The sequence below is a fragment of the Lissotriton helveticus genome, chromosome 12 (genome assembly GCF_964261635.1).
Source record: "Lissotriton helveticus chromosome 12, aLisHel1.1, whole genome shotgun sequence".
Lineage (NCBI taxonomy): Eukaryota > Metazoa > Chordata > Amphibia > Caudata > Salamandridae > Lissotriton > Lissotriton helveticus.
In genome coordinates, this window is record NC_136073.1 from 472,706,773 (window position 1) to 472,721,394 (window position 14,622).

General features: G+C 44.2%; 1 protein-coding gene across 1 annotated transcript in view; it reads right to left on the bottom strand.

The window, feature by feature from the left end:
- ADCY7 (adenylate cyclase 7) overlaps nucleotides 1–14,622 on the bottom strand; it is a 441,560-nt gene that overhangs the window by 4,533 nt on the left and 422,405 nt on the right. The window contains exon 24 of the mRNA XM_078670626.1: nucleotides 1,472–1,586. Within this exon, the coding sequence (XP_078526752.1) occupies nucleotides 1,472–1,586 (115 nt within the window). The remainder of the gene's footprint in view (nucleotides 1–1,471; nucleotides 1,587–14,622) is intronic.

Genomic DNA, 14,622 nt, shown 5'->3' on the forward strand with positions numbered 1-14,622 from the left:
AGACACTACACTCTGTTATTCTACTCTATGCCACTCCAGTGAACATCACTCTACTTTTTCTTTCTACATAAAACTAACTTAAAATACACAAACATTACAAATTCTAAAGTTCTAGTTAAACCTTCAGTTTATACACTGGGCAACACCTTTAAATTAATATAACTTTATTTATTCTTTAACTACAAACAAAACTTAAACTACAAAAAAAACATTGTAAACTTCTACTTATACCTTTTAGTTTAATATTTATGATACACTTTCAAATTATTAGAACTTGTGCACCTCCATAAACAATGTATTCAACTCTGTAGCCAGACTACATTAACTACAACTTGCGCCTTCTCCATGCACTGCTTATTCAGTTTTATATTATTTCACTTACACCATTTAAAATAATAGTATTTATAATAATAATTATGACATTGCAAATTATATCGTTTGAGTGAACACAATGCATGGTACAGTGGTAAGTTATAGTTAATGTAGTCTGCCTACATAGTTGAATACACTGTGTATGGCGATGTGTCAGTTATAATAATTTGAATGTGTTACTTAAATTATAAATCAAAGGTATAAGTAGAAGTTTGCAATTTTTTATTTTGTGTATTTTGTTTGGTTTGTAGGTAACGAATACATAAAGTTTAAAGGTGATGCATAATGTATAAATTGAAGGTATTACTATAACTTTAGAAAAGAGTGATCAAGACAGTACCAATGGCAGGCATTTTTTTGTGAATATATAGAACTAAACGTCATGTCATGAGCCTGGGTGAGCAAGGCTGGCCAGGGGTACGGGTAAAACCTAGGATTTGCAGTGAAAATGTAATACACAGCCTCTCAGTATATGTGGCCTCACCCCACGACTGAAAAGCCAGAAAAGAAAAAGGGATTACAATAGGACAATTTTGTTATATTTTATTATTTCAGAGTTTCTTGTATTACTGAAAATTCCCACACAAAGTGTGTTCAAGATTTTTTCTGAAAATCTGTTAATCTTTAAATGTCTGAACAAGGCTATTCCAAAGCCTTGCTGAAAGAGCTTAATAGGCGAGAAACGGATGAACCTTTAACCCCTTCCATGCTCATGACGAGCTCAGCTCGTCGTGCAGTACACTGCTTGTGTGCTCATGACGAGCTGAGCTCGTCATGAACAGTGGGTTTTTGCAATCGTCAGCACACAGTGTAAACTGCACAGCAGTAAAGGTGTTAAGTTTTATATTTTAAAAGTAGAAAAGGAAATAGATAAACTGTATAGAATTGGAAGCCTTTATAAGCTACAAAATGGCATGTTTCTATGAAACCCAACAAATTCATGCTCTTTTTATAAATGAGGATCAAGTTGTTTTCAGAATTTGTAATAGTTACACAAAGAAGCTGAAACACTAGCTGGTCATTTGGGTGCTACATCTGAATGATTTTAGCATGCATAAGCAAAAACATATATTCAAGTTTCTCATTACTCAAAACTTACCAACACGCAGTCGGAAATTGTTGAAGGAATGTCTGTTAATTCCATCCAATTTACTCATCAAAGCAATGGCATACTCTACCATGATTCCAATTTGAGCATGTAGTTTTTCTAGATCCTGTGGGAACATATGATTAACACAAAGCCTCAGTTCACTTGTTGAGCCATTGCAAAATATATTACAAATATTCACTTAACAAGATCTTCAATAAAATTGCGAAGGGACTGGTATCTGTCATTATAGGAATAAAAGGGACACTCATAATGAGGGCCTAAGTGAAGTACTGGAGTGTGTGCAGTGAAAAGAAGAGAAGTGTATTTAATTATGTAGTTAATAAAGAGGTTCAGAGACATCAGGTTTTGCTTTCTTAAAAAGCTCATTCTGGTTATAAAAATCAGAGATTGTTGAAGTAAATGCCAGTCAGACATTGTTTGTATTAGACCCTGACAGCAAATAGTCCACTCAGCATCCCTGAGTTAATGGTTAATTGAACAGTAGGCAGTGGTTATGCTCCGAGATTGCTGCAGCTACTGCCAGCAAGACAATCATAATAATGAGAACGGATTGTATTCAGAATATTTTGGTTGTGTTTGGTTTTTAGACAAAACAATTAACAATCAATCCTGCTTCGTCCTGAATAGAAGCATGATATTAGATGAGTCACACATCTACACTCTAATGATGCAGGACGTCGAGTATACATTTGACACAGTGGGTTGAGAATACATATGGTTAGTCATGGAAAAGATGAAACTCGCCCCAAACTTTTTAAGCTGGTTCAAATTGTTAAATACAGAATCAACACTGAGAATCCAAGTAAACAGATGGATCTCAAAAAAGTTGGAAGCTAGGAAGAGGTACCAGACAGGGATACCCCCTGTCTGCAATTTTTTTTAACAGGCTATGGAGCTGCTAGTGTGTACATTTCACTAAAATCTAGCTAGGGGGTGGGCAGACACAGCTGGGTGAAAGAACCCACGTGATATTGTACACTGCCAATACATTAGTGTATTTAAGTGATATGGACCAGCCGGTTTCTATTCTCCAGGACAGGTCTCAAGCTTACTCACCAATTGGGGAAAATGACACTTATTCACACCTGGGGGTCTTCAAGGACTGGAAAAGCATGTTCTTCTGACATAGGAACACACTTTGGCATACAAGTTAATGTTAGACAGGAGCAGTGCTTACTGAACATGGGAAGTTTTCTAGAGGGACTGAGGCATTCAGTCGAATTTTGGAAATCACTGCCATAATCTATTATGGGAAGGATCAGAGAGGCTAAAATGGTCTTTCTACCATGTTGCTCTATGTTCTCAAAGCCAAGTAAGCAAATTAAACACTTGGATATCTTTTATGCTTAATGGTTTTGGTGTACGCGTGTAGCCAAATTAAACTGGCAGCTCAGAAGCTCCCATCGGCAAAAGGGGGCAATGACTGCCCAACTTACCCCTATATCACACAGCAGTGAAATTACAACAGGTGGTGACTTTGTTTGATGAAGAGCCCAACCGGGAGAAAAATCTCAAGAAGGGAACCTAACTCACCAGAATTCTGAGAGGCATTACTTTCTGATGGATTCTTCTTATTGCATTTTCTTCACCTTCGAATATTCCCCAGGCATCAAACTAGATCTGGAGATTTTTCATAGTAATACTCCTGTGTGCTGCTAGGTGGCACTGTACGTGTCCATATTGCCACAGAAGTAACAGAGCTGAGCCCCACATAATTGCCACCCTTGCCATTGAGATCAGTTCCTTCCTTTTAGCACCTTTCAATGCAGAGCCGCTCCTGAATTTTTGGTTTTTCCCAGGGATTTCTAAAACAAAATTGTGCTAGTGAACAATCCCCCCACCGAAAACGTCAGGATTCAAGTTGTGCAGTGACAGCAGGAAGTAAATGGCTGACACAGATCTGCAAAAGGTGGGTCTTTAGTGTCTGGTCTCAGGACATGAGTAGGTCATGTGATAAGTGTGTCCTTCTGTACATGAAGGCAATTTGAGAGCAGGTGGTGAAACTGTACATTGCCAAGCACAAGAAGCAGTCTCAGCCTTTGCGTAGGTCCTACTCCATGTTGTGGTTCTCTTCCAGGGGATCCTCATCAATAGTCATAAGCATTAGAATATTCCCGGCCATGCGCGGGACCCCGGAAACACTATATTATATGTGCCCCACATATATATATATATACTCATATATATACACCTATATATATATATATATATATATATATATATATATACATATATAAACAAGCAATTGCAGCCAAATACACAATAGAGCTGGATTATGCTGTAAAGAATTTACACCATACATGAAAAATATGCATTAGAAACATGAAAAAACAAAACCAAAGATTGTTTTGAAACTGTTTTAATGCTGAAAAAGCAGTAGAAATTCTTATGATATCCTGAAAGCATGGAAAGCTCCCAGGCTGCATTGCAAACACACAGTCTAAAAAGACTGAAAAGCGAACCTGTAGCTGCATGCTACAACAAACTGACACCGTGCCTTTAAGGCACTCATGACCCCCAGTATCCCATCATGCCTCAGGGGTGACAGTTGGGTCAGTTGTTCTTTCCGGCTCCTTCAGGAAGGATCCTGGTTTCACAGCTCCACTCTTTTTCTGTTTCTGACAGAAAATTCTCTCAGTTTTCTAAATTTTTGACCTTACTTCGACGTTTTTCATCTAGTCAAGTAGGTTTTCTCTTGTTGGTTGGCATTTTCATTTTGATATGCCTTCCCTTTTTGACAAATGCCCTTCTCGTGGCAAGAAGAAGGCAAAGACGGACAGCCATGAGGTTTGCATCCTTTGCCTACCTGAAGACCATGACCCAAGGACCTGCCCTCACTGTGAGTCCCTGTCATCAAGAACTTTGAAAGACAGGGAGAGAATTCGAGTCTATGGCCTAGCCCATAGGTCTTCTAGAGGGAGGTCCCCAGCCAAGAAGAGCTCCAAGAGGTCCAGAGAACCTTCAAAGGGCGAGTCTTCTCGTCCTGCAGCTTCAGCATCGGGCTCGGTGTTGAGAAAGGAGCAACCGGTGGGTCATTTTACGAAAAAACGACGTTTATCACCGTCGACGGCGGGCTCGCCGTCAAGAAGATCAGGTATGTCGTCGTCGAGATGTCCAGACCCTCCGCCATTGTCAACTCTGCGACGATCGGCGTCGAGCGATAAGACCCCTCCGCCGTCGAGGGGCGTTACACCTCCGCCGTCGTCAACCAGGCGACGACCGGCGTCGAGAAGTGTGTCTCCTCCGCTGCCGTCGACCGGGCGACGTTCAGCGTCGAGGGGTAAGGAGCCTCCGCCTTCGTCGTCATCACAACGTTCGGCGTCGAGAGCTGGCTCACCTCCATCGCCGCAGGCTAAGCGACCGACGTCGAGAGCCCCAAGTCCTCCGCCGTCGACAACCAGGCATCGATCGGCGTCGAGGAGGAGATCTTCGTCTGCAATTGCATCTCGTTGCCCTGCACTAGAATCCAAACGGGATTACTCCCCCACTTTGGTTGATAGCCCTGTCTCTAGGGTTTCCCCGGTGGACGATATAAACACCTATCATGATGTCCTACAGAGGGGTGCACTGAAATTAAACATCGAGCTGTCTGTGCCACAGGTCTCCACAACAGTGATCTTTGAGACTCTTCACCAAAAGTCGGGGTCTCGTCCAGTGCTACCGTTGGTCCCAGGGATCATGGATCCTGTCAATGATGTGTTCCTGGCTCCAGCATTGGTAAAAGCGGTGCCGGCTCGCATCCAAAAGAAGTATAAGGCCGCACCCTCTGACCCGATCTTTGTGAAAGCGGACCCGCCTGCCGACTCAGTAGTCGTGGCGGCGGCACGAAAAACCCACTCAGTCTCTCCCTCCTCCTCAACTCCTCCTGATAAGGACAGCAAGTTGCAAGACTCGTGGGGCCGCAAGGTCTGCAGTTCTGCCGCTTCGACGCTGAAGGTTTCTAGCGCGGCTGCGCTTTTAGTCAGGTACGATAGAGCCTTATGGGACTCAATGGAGCGTTTTAAATCAAAATTGCCTAAGGAGGACAAGACTTCGAGGAGACCCTGACGGAAGGAGGTCTGGTGGCTAACCAGATAATTAGCACTGCTGCAGATGGAGCAATGCTGGCGGGACATACATATGCCCATGGGTTATGTGCCAGACGTTCATCGTGGCTGCGCCTGACAGGCCTCAAGCCCGATGCGCAACAGCGCATTCTGAACCTTCCGTTTACCGGAACATCTCTCTTTGGCCAGCACACGGACGACGAGATGAGTCGGATGAAAGCCGAGCTCAACACCATCAAGGCAGTCGGCTTAGAAAGAAAGAGTTTAAACACCGTTTCAAGACCAAGGCAGAGGGGCTCAACAGAGGGTTCAAACCCCTCAGTGGTCCCAAAACAAGACCCAGGGCAAGACCCAGTTTCGGGGTGGTAAAGCCAGCCGAGGTAGAGGAGGTCACCAGCAGTCCTCTACCTCGACGAGAGGAGGAAAACAATGAGCACTGGCTTCCTCTAGCGCCGTTGTCCACTCCAGTGGGAGGAAGTGTTTCAAAACATCTGGCAGAGTGGGACAGCATCACGAACGATCGGTGGGTGCTGAATACACTGCGCAATGGATATGCTCTTTGTTTCCGTGCGCCTCAACAGGTCATTCCCCCAAAGAAATCCCGTCCGCACCAACTCGATCTGCTCCGAAAAGAGGTGAAGGCTCTTCCACAAAAACGAGCTATAGAAGAGGTGCCTCCCTCACAAAGGGGAAAAGGAGTCTACTCCAGATACTTTCTTGTCCCCAAAAAGGATCAGGAAAACAAGTTCCGGCCTATCCTGGATCTTCGTGTTCCGAACAAGAACATAGTCAAAGAGAAGTTCGCATGCCTGCTCTTCACCAAATATGTCCACATCTGCAAGTAGGAGATTGGATGTGTTCGATGGACTTGCAAGATGCCTACTTCCACTTTCCAATTGCCATGCGACATCGGAAGTTCTTAAGGCTTCTGGTGGGCAGCAAACACTACCAGTACAGGGTCCTGCCTTTCGGGCTAAAGTCAGCGCTGAGAGTCTTCACCAAATTCATGGCAGTGGTGGCAGCCTTCCTGCACAAAAAAGGACTTTTCGTCTATCCCTACCTAGACGACTGGCTCCTAAAAGGCCCATCTCCTCAACAGGAAGAGAACGACTTCCACCTTTGCCTGCTACAATTGCACAGGCTCGGCCTCCACGTCAACATGGAGAAGTCAGTACAACTACCAACCCAATCCATTCACTACCTGGGCTCCGTTCTGGATACAAAATTGGGAAAAGCGTATCCTTCGGAGGAGAGACTATTTTCTATGCAGCAGAAGTGCAGAGTTCTACTACAGTCCCAGAATCCAACAGCGCGTCAAGTAGCGTCTCTGCTGGGTTCCATGGTGTCCTGCATCTTCCCGATTCCTCACGCAAGGTTGAGGATGCGACCTTTACAGCAGGCTCTGGAGGATCAATGGGATCAGACGACAGGGCTCTGGGAAGACCGGATCTATCTTTCCCAGGTGACGAAGACCTCCATCAAATGGTGGGCTCACCTTTGCAACCTTCTGGTGGGAGGGCCTTTTCACCAACCTCTCCCGACAGTCTATAGTCACAGGCGCGTCTCTCCAAGGCTGGGGAGCACACATGGGGTGTCTGCAGATTCAAGGAAGGTGGTCAGCAAAAGAACAGACCTACCATATCAACATGCTGGAGCTTCGAGCAGTCCATCTGGCTCTGAAGTCCTTCCTTCCTGCACTCGAATCACACTCAGTTCTGATCCAAACGGACAACACGATGACCATGTTCTACCTGAACAAGCAGGGCGGAACTCGGTCGCGTCCTCTCTCTCTGGAGGCACAAGCCATATGGCACTGGCTGCTCGCCCGGAACCTCACAGTAGTAGCGGTGCATCTCCCAGGAGAGCTAAATATCAAGGCCGACGCACTCAGCAGGCACTTCGAAGATCAGCTAGACTGGGTGCTGCATGACGAGGTGGTGGCAGACCTCTTCCATCGCTGGGGTCGTCCAGAAATAGATCTGTTCGCGGACGACGAAAACTCAAAATGCCACGCCTTCGCGTCCAGATTCCACCGTCCAGTGACAAGGGGGAATGCCCTTTTGATGGACTGGTCAGGGACATTTGCTTACGCATTTCCTTCTCTGCCCCTGATTCCGAAGGTGGTGTCCAAACTCATCAGATCCAGCATGACCATGATCCTGGTAGCCCCGGACTGGCCTCGGCAGTGGTGGTACCCGGACCTTCTACAGCTGTCGGTGCTTCCACCCAGGAGACTGACCTGCAGGCCGGACCTGTTGACCAAGATGGGGGGGGTGATTCTTCATCCCAACCTTCCCTCACTGCACTTAACAGCATGGCTCCTGAGGTCCTGCAATACGGACATTTAAATTTGCCACCTGATTGTATGCACATTTTAAAGGAAGCGAAGCGACCCTCCACAAGAACGTCTTATGCGTTTAAGTGGAAGAGGTTTTTTCTTTGGTGCAGAGAACGTCACTTTGATCCCTTGGCACAGGAGGATGTAATTCTGCCTTACCTGCTGTACCTAGCAAGATCTGGTCTTAAATATGCTTCGATCAGGGTGCACCTCTCGGCCATTATGGCTTATAGGAAGTCTCCTACTCAGCCCTCCCTCTTCCAGATGGAGGTGGTCAAGGACTTCTTACAGGGGTTGAAGAAAGTGTATCCCCCTGTTAGAAACCCTTCTCCTCCGTGGGAATTAAACCTAGTGTTGTCTAAGTTGATGCCCCCCCCCCCCTTTGAACCCATCCACAGAGCTTCCTTGCAACACCTCCCGTGGAAGGGCGCTTTTCTAGTTGCAATTACATCAGCGCGCAGAGTAAGTGAGATACAAGCGCTCTGTACAAGAGAACCCTACACTGTTTTCCATCACAACAGAGTAGTCTTAAGGGCACATCCATAATTTTTACCTAAGTTTGTCTCTGATTTTCATATAAATCAGTCTATTTCTCTTCCTTCTTTTTTTCCAAACCCTACAACCCCGGCTGAGCGGTCGCTGCACTCTTTAGATCTCAAAAGAGTCCTTACATTTTATTTGGAAAAGACCAAAGAGAGTAGGAAGACGGACCAATTGTTTATCAACTATGGTCCACTGAGAACGGGCTTTCCAGCTGCCAAGAGATCCATCTCCAGATGGATCGTCTCCTGTATTAAGTTGGCTTATCAGCTTGCAGGCAAGCCCTTACTTTTGTCACCTAAAGCACACTCTGCTAGGGGGAAAGCGGCCACAGTAGCTTTCCTGCATAATGTCCCTATGCCAGAGATTTGCAAGGCTGCAACCTGGAGATCAGTTCATACCTTTACAAGGCATTACAGTCTAGAATCTGATTCCAGGGCTGATACTCAAGTAGGACAAGCCTCTTTGAGGAATTTATTTGGGTAGCCTGCGGCCCGTACAAGCTTAGTTTTTTCTAGGCTTAGTAATGTTATTACTGTATTGTTACTCCTTTGCCCGCAGGGAGATGAGGTGAGGCTCGCTATTATATTCTAATGCTTATGACTATTGATGAGGATCCCCTGGAAGAGAAGGATTAGTTATTTACCTGTAATCCTAGGTCTCTTCCAGGGGTATCCTCATCAAAGTCATAAGCAACCCTCCCACCTCACCGGGCAAAGGATCTTTATGAATTTGGAGATATTGTTAACCTATTTGTTTCCATGGTTTTTCAGTCTCCGAAAAGAACAACTGACCCAACTGTCACCCCTGAGGCATGATGGGATACTGGGGGTCATGAGTGCCTTAAAGGCACGGTGTCAGTTTTTTGTAGCATGCAGCTACAGGTTAGCTTTTCAGTCTTTTTAGACTGTGTGTTTGCAATGCAGCCTGGGAGCTTTCTATGCTTTCAGGATATAATAGGAATTTCTACTGCTTTTTCAGCATTAAAACAGTTTCAAAACAATCTTTGGTTTTGTTTTTTCATGTTTCTAATGCATATGTTTCATGTATGGTGGAAATTCTTTACAGCATAATCCAGCTCCATTGTGTATTTGGCTGCAATTGCTTGTTTTTATATATATATATATATATATATTTTTTTTTTATTTTTTTTATTTTTTTTTGGCGGCTACCTAACATGGTTGACCACCAGTTATAGGTCACGCAGAGGGGATTGTGGTCACTTTCCAATCTACCCTCTACTTTCATGTCCCATACCCACTGCCACAGATTCAGGCTGCAAATGACATAGTCAATTCTGCTATGATTAAGACCATTGTCAAAAGTACTAGCCCCTTCCCTATCACCTTTCGTTCTCCCATTGAGAGCTCTCAACCCATATTCCAGGCAAATTGCGTTTATTAACAGGATGTCTTTGGTCCATCGTTTGACAGGAGCCAGAGTTAGGATCGGGACTCCCCAATGAGTATCCTCGCCCTGCCCCAGGGGATCATCAATACTATCTAACGGCTCGTAGGTCCTATTTAGATCGCCCGCTACTAATATTCTGTTTCCCAAAGACTGCGACTCTAACGAGGTAAACAAAGCCTCTAAAGTGGGGGAGCTAGCTGAGTTGGTACCCCTAGCATAGATGTTATAAATGTCTATTACTCCCCCCTTTTGTGGAGTCAGTCTCAGTAGTTGGATATCCCTACAGGCCAGGTCTACCACATTTACTTTAATTTGTAGAGTTTGTTTCACCCAAATTGTGAGGCCACCCATTGGTCGACCCCTGGGACCTTTACTTGCCGGGATTGAAAAATTTAAATAGCCAGAAAAAAAGATAGGGTCACATGCCCATGTCTCCTGGAATAGACAGACTTCCAAACCATTAACGAAATCTATCCAATCCTGGGACATCAGTTTACCTGCCAGCCCAGCGATATTCCACGAAAGGAACTTCCCTAAATTTGGGCCGTCAACAGGGACTGGTACTACAGAAGACCTCATTGGGGGATTTTTCAGAATTGCATCTTCCCCGACCCTAGATCTTGTTTCGGCTACATCATTATACTCAACCCCCTGGTTACTCAGGTTACCTAGGATAGTTGGGTCATCATCCCCAGATAATTGGTTGCATTCCCCACATGGTTTCTCCATGGTTACTATTCCCAAACCAGTATGCATTTCGTTCCGTTCCACATTAAGGTTCTTAACAAATTTTACAAAAATCCCACATGAGTTCCGGATAGTCGTGTCCTTTACTTTGTTTTTACAGTTATCAGGCAACTGTCAGTACCCCCACCCCGGAACCCTCGGTACTCCAAAACAGTTTGTGTTTATGCCACCGTAGTAGCTATTCTGTTGGAATGGTACGGTGAGGGGGGCAGATCCTAGGAGTGGGGTACTAAATAGGGATCTCGGTTGATTTGTCATAAGTGATTCTACATCCGCTGGTCTTGGATAAAAGAAAGTAAGATCCACGACACCAATTCCCCCACAAATTGAGCCCCGAACATGCTTCGTTATCAAGCTTGCCACCCTAGGATCTTGAAAGTTAACAACTATACAATCACCCCCCACTTTCTTGATAGTACAACCAATCCACTCCGTCCTTCTTACACCAACAATCAATCCATCTACTTCCCCGGGGAGTGGTCTGTTTACCCTCAACCAGTGCATAACTTTATTTTTGAGCATTTGGAAGGATTCCTTTTGCCCAACCAGTAATGGTGGCACATTTATAAGGACAGCCACATAGGGAAAGAAATCTGGGTACATTCATGTAGGGAATCCTGCGCGGTGCCCTCATCGGTGGTGGTTTAGGTAAGCTATTAACAGGTGCCACAGAAGAGATAATAATTGGAACTTGGGAACTGTTTGAAGAAACATTTTTATTCACAGAGACATTTGTGCTGCTACAAACTGCAGAACCGCTACAGGGTGTTGGATTAGCCAATGAGTCCTGATGAGTAATGATTGAGGGGGCAACAGTACTGCAAGATTCATTTGTACCCGTAGCAATTGTGGCAGATTGCTTAACTACTTTGGTGATCTTACTACTTGGGTTGATCTTTGGCTCTAAATTTGTCTTTTTAGATTTCCCTTTACCCTGAAGGCCACTTAATGTGCCATCCACAAGTGGGAAGGATGCATCAGCCGACACATCCGTCCTCGGTCCACTAGGTTGGTGAGAATTATTACACTCTCCTAATCGTATGTGGGACTTTATTAGGGATTTTGTAGTAAAAAAATTATCCAAAGTTCCCTGTTCAAAATGGTCTAACCTATCCACTAATTTTTTAACTTTTTCCTCGAGCGGGGTTAAAAGAAACATCATTAATTTCTCCAGCTCGAGTAGCAGAGTAGGGTTGACATGAAAGGACTCACTCGCACCAATTTCTGGGGAGTCGTTGGTGTTGGAATTGGAATTGGAACTGACTAGCACATTACCCCCCTCATAAGACGTAGAAAGGACCAGCGGTAGGGACTGCGACAACCCTGTGGATAGTATATTGGTACTATTTGGGTCAAAAATAACTACCTCAGGAGCGGCCCCCGCCTCATATTCGTTTTCCCCATTGGGGCCAACCTCTATAAATTCCTTTGGAGGGCGAGAACTTACTACAACTTTCCTTAATTTCTTAGGGGGTTTAGACAGGTAGCTCTTTTTTTGGGCAGGACATCTCTTCCTTTTAGGGCAGGACTTTCTTCTACCTACTTGATTTAGCACACTCTGTTGGGCCGAAATCGGCTGACATAGTGATGGATCAGTGGGTGGGGGAGGTGTACTAACAAGGGTGGAACAAATGCCCGGATCCACATAGGGGTCGGTCAACAACTCAATCGTAGGGGGAAAAGTATAAGAGGTTTCAGCTACCACTGGCAAGATTAAAGAAGACCGTGGCGGAATCAGTGCCGGAAAAACCTGCGGTTGTCTCTTTTCCAAAGGTATTTTGAGAAGTTCAATTGACAACCTACGCTCAGCGCGTCTCTCCGCCAATGCAATCTCTTTATCGATATCATTATTTACCCGTAAAAAATATTTATCCAATGGGCCCGAGATTGCTGGTCCCACCTCTCCCTGAAGAGGGATACCAGTGGAGGGAATTGTTGGTGAAGACATATTTGGTAACCTGAACAAGGTGATATATTTACAGAAAAAAAACAGTACCTAGGTTCGTTTTAAACACCAAGTCATAGAAGGAAGGCGAAAAGTCACTGATGTAAGATAACAGAGAGGGGGCCCAGCCCGGCCTCCCTCGGCCCCTGATGGCCACAGACGGTCCCGCCCTTGTCCCGGGCTTCTCCCGGGACGCTCCCGCGCAGCGGAAGTAACAGTCCCTATTATAGGAGAGAGGTGTTCAGGGGGCGGGTCAAGCAGGGAGACCGTCCAGGTGCAGGTGATGACAACGCAGGGACTCCTGGGCAATGGAGTCCCTGTCTCTCACCTGGCGCTCGCAGCCCTGCAGATCCCACTGGTCACTGGTCGGCAACAAACAAAGTCAAGCGCCCAGGCAGACGGGTGATGCGGGACCCGCGAAGCGGGTGCCGCGAGGTCCAGCAGCAAACACTCAGGAGCAAAAACGGAACCAAGAGCTCTCCCTCCTCCAGCAGGTAGGCGTAAGGCGTCTCCCAACGAGGCAGCAGCGAACAGGCACCTTTTCACTCGGTGCTCAGGGGGCGGGTCAAGCAGGGAGAGCGTCCAGGTGCATATATATATATATATTCACTGAAAAAAACATAGGTTTCAGGAGTTATATAGTTAGGAATTCGTTTTTAAAAAACCTTTGAAATTCACTCAAAAAACTATAAGTTTTAGTGGTGTTATAGTTAGCTGGACATTTTACTCATACAAAACCAATGAAATTGCTCCTATATAGTTAGTTGTACTAACTATATTTCGCGCACCCGCAATCCACTGCTGATGATGTCACATATTAGATCATTCATGACATGGTCAGTGACATCACTGATGACATCTCAAATGACATCACTGATGATATCATCCAGTGAATGTGGTTTACTTCGTTATTTAAATATGCATTACATATATATATAGCAATTTACATTGAAGAATGAGTGGATATATATAAATAAATATTTGGATGGAGGATTTAGTAGCAGTGTAATTGACTGTTTACTTGACCAATTTATAATGTCTCACTAAATATAGTGGATAGTGACTAAACTGTGTGAATATCTGTATCACTTTGTCAGTTGTTGTGTAAACTGATTCTACAGTTGGTTACTAGCTATGTGAAAGTCTATATTAGTTATTGATTAGTTAACTGAGTATTTGTATGGGAGTGTGAAAGTGTGTGTGGTTCGGTGGGGGGTGTGTGACTGTCCAAAGATGTGTGAATAGTTGATTCAGTAGATATATGAAGTTAAAACTACATGTTCTAACAGTTTGGGTGAGGGAATCTCTTTATGGGTGTGGTGATGAGCAAATATATTTCTCAAAGGTACAGGTCCAACAAACTAGAAAAATAAAAGGCAGTGTATGTGTCAGTTGTTGTATATAAATAAGTATACATAAGACACAATGATTGTGTGAGTGACTGTATGGATAACTGTATACTTGTAATAATGATTTTATAAATCACTAAGTATGACTTACTATCTAAATGAATAGAAGAAGTGGTGTTTGTATAAGTGTTTTGCTAAGTAAATATGTAAGTATGATCCATTGTTTGCATAAGTGAGTAGGATGACTTCATATGTGAATAGGATGCGTGCTGTTGTTTAATGTCGATATAGATGTATAAGTATTTTTGATAGTGTTCTATTGTTCATTGACAGCATGTATGAGTGAATCCATAGGTAAGTGATTAGATGTGCGTATACTTCTATGAATCACTGAGTGGATTTTTAGATACTTGTATTGCTGTGACAATGGATTTAAATATGATACTTTATTTTACAAACAGTGATGAAAAATTGTAATAGTGTATGAAAAGATGTATGTGATTGTCACGTGGATGATGTCATCAGTGATGTCATCAGTGATGTCATTTGAGATGTCATCAGTGATGTCACTGACCATGTCATGAATGATCTAATATGTGACATCATCAGCAGTGGATTGCGGGTGCGCGAAATATAGTTAGTACAACTAACTATATAGGAGCAATTTCATTGGTTTTGTATGAGTAAAATGTTCAGCTAACTATAACACCACTAAAACTTATAGTTTTTTGAGTGAATTTCAAAGGTTTTTTAAAAACGAATTC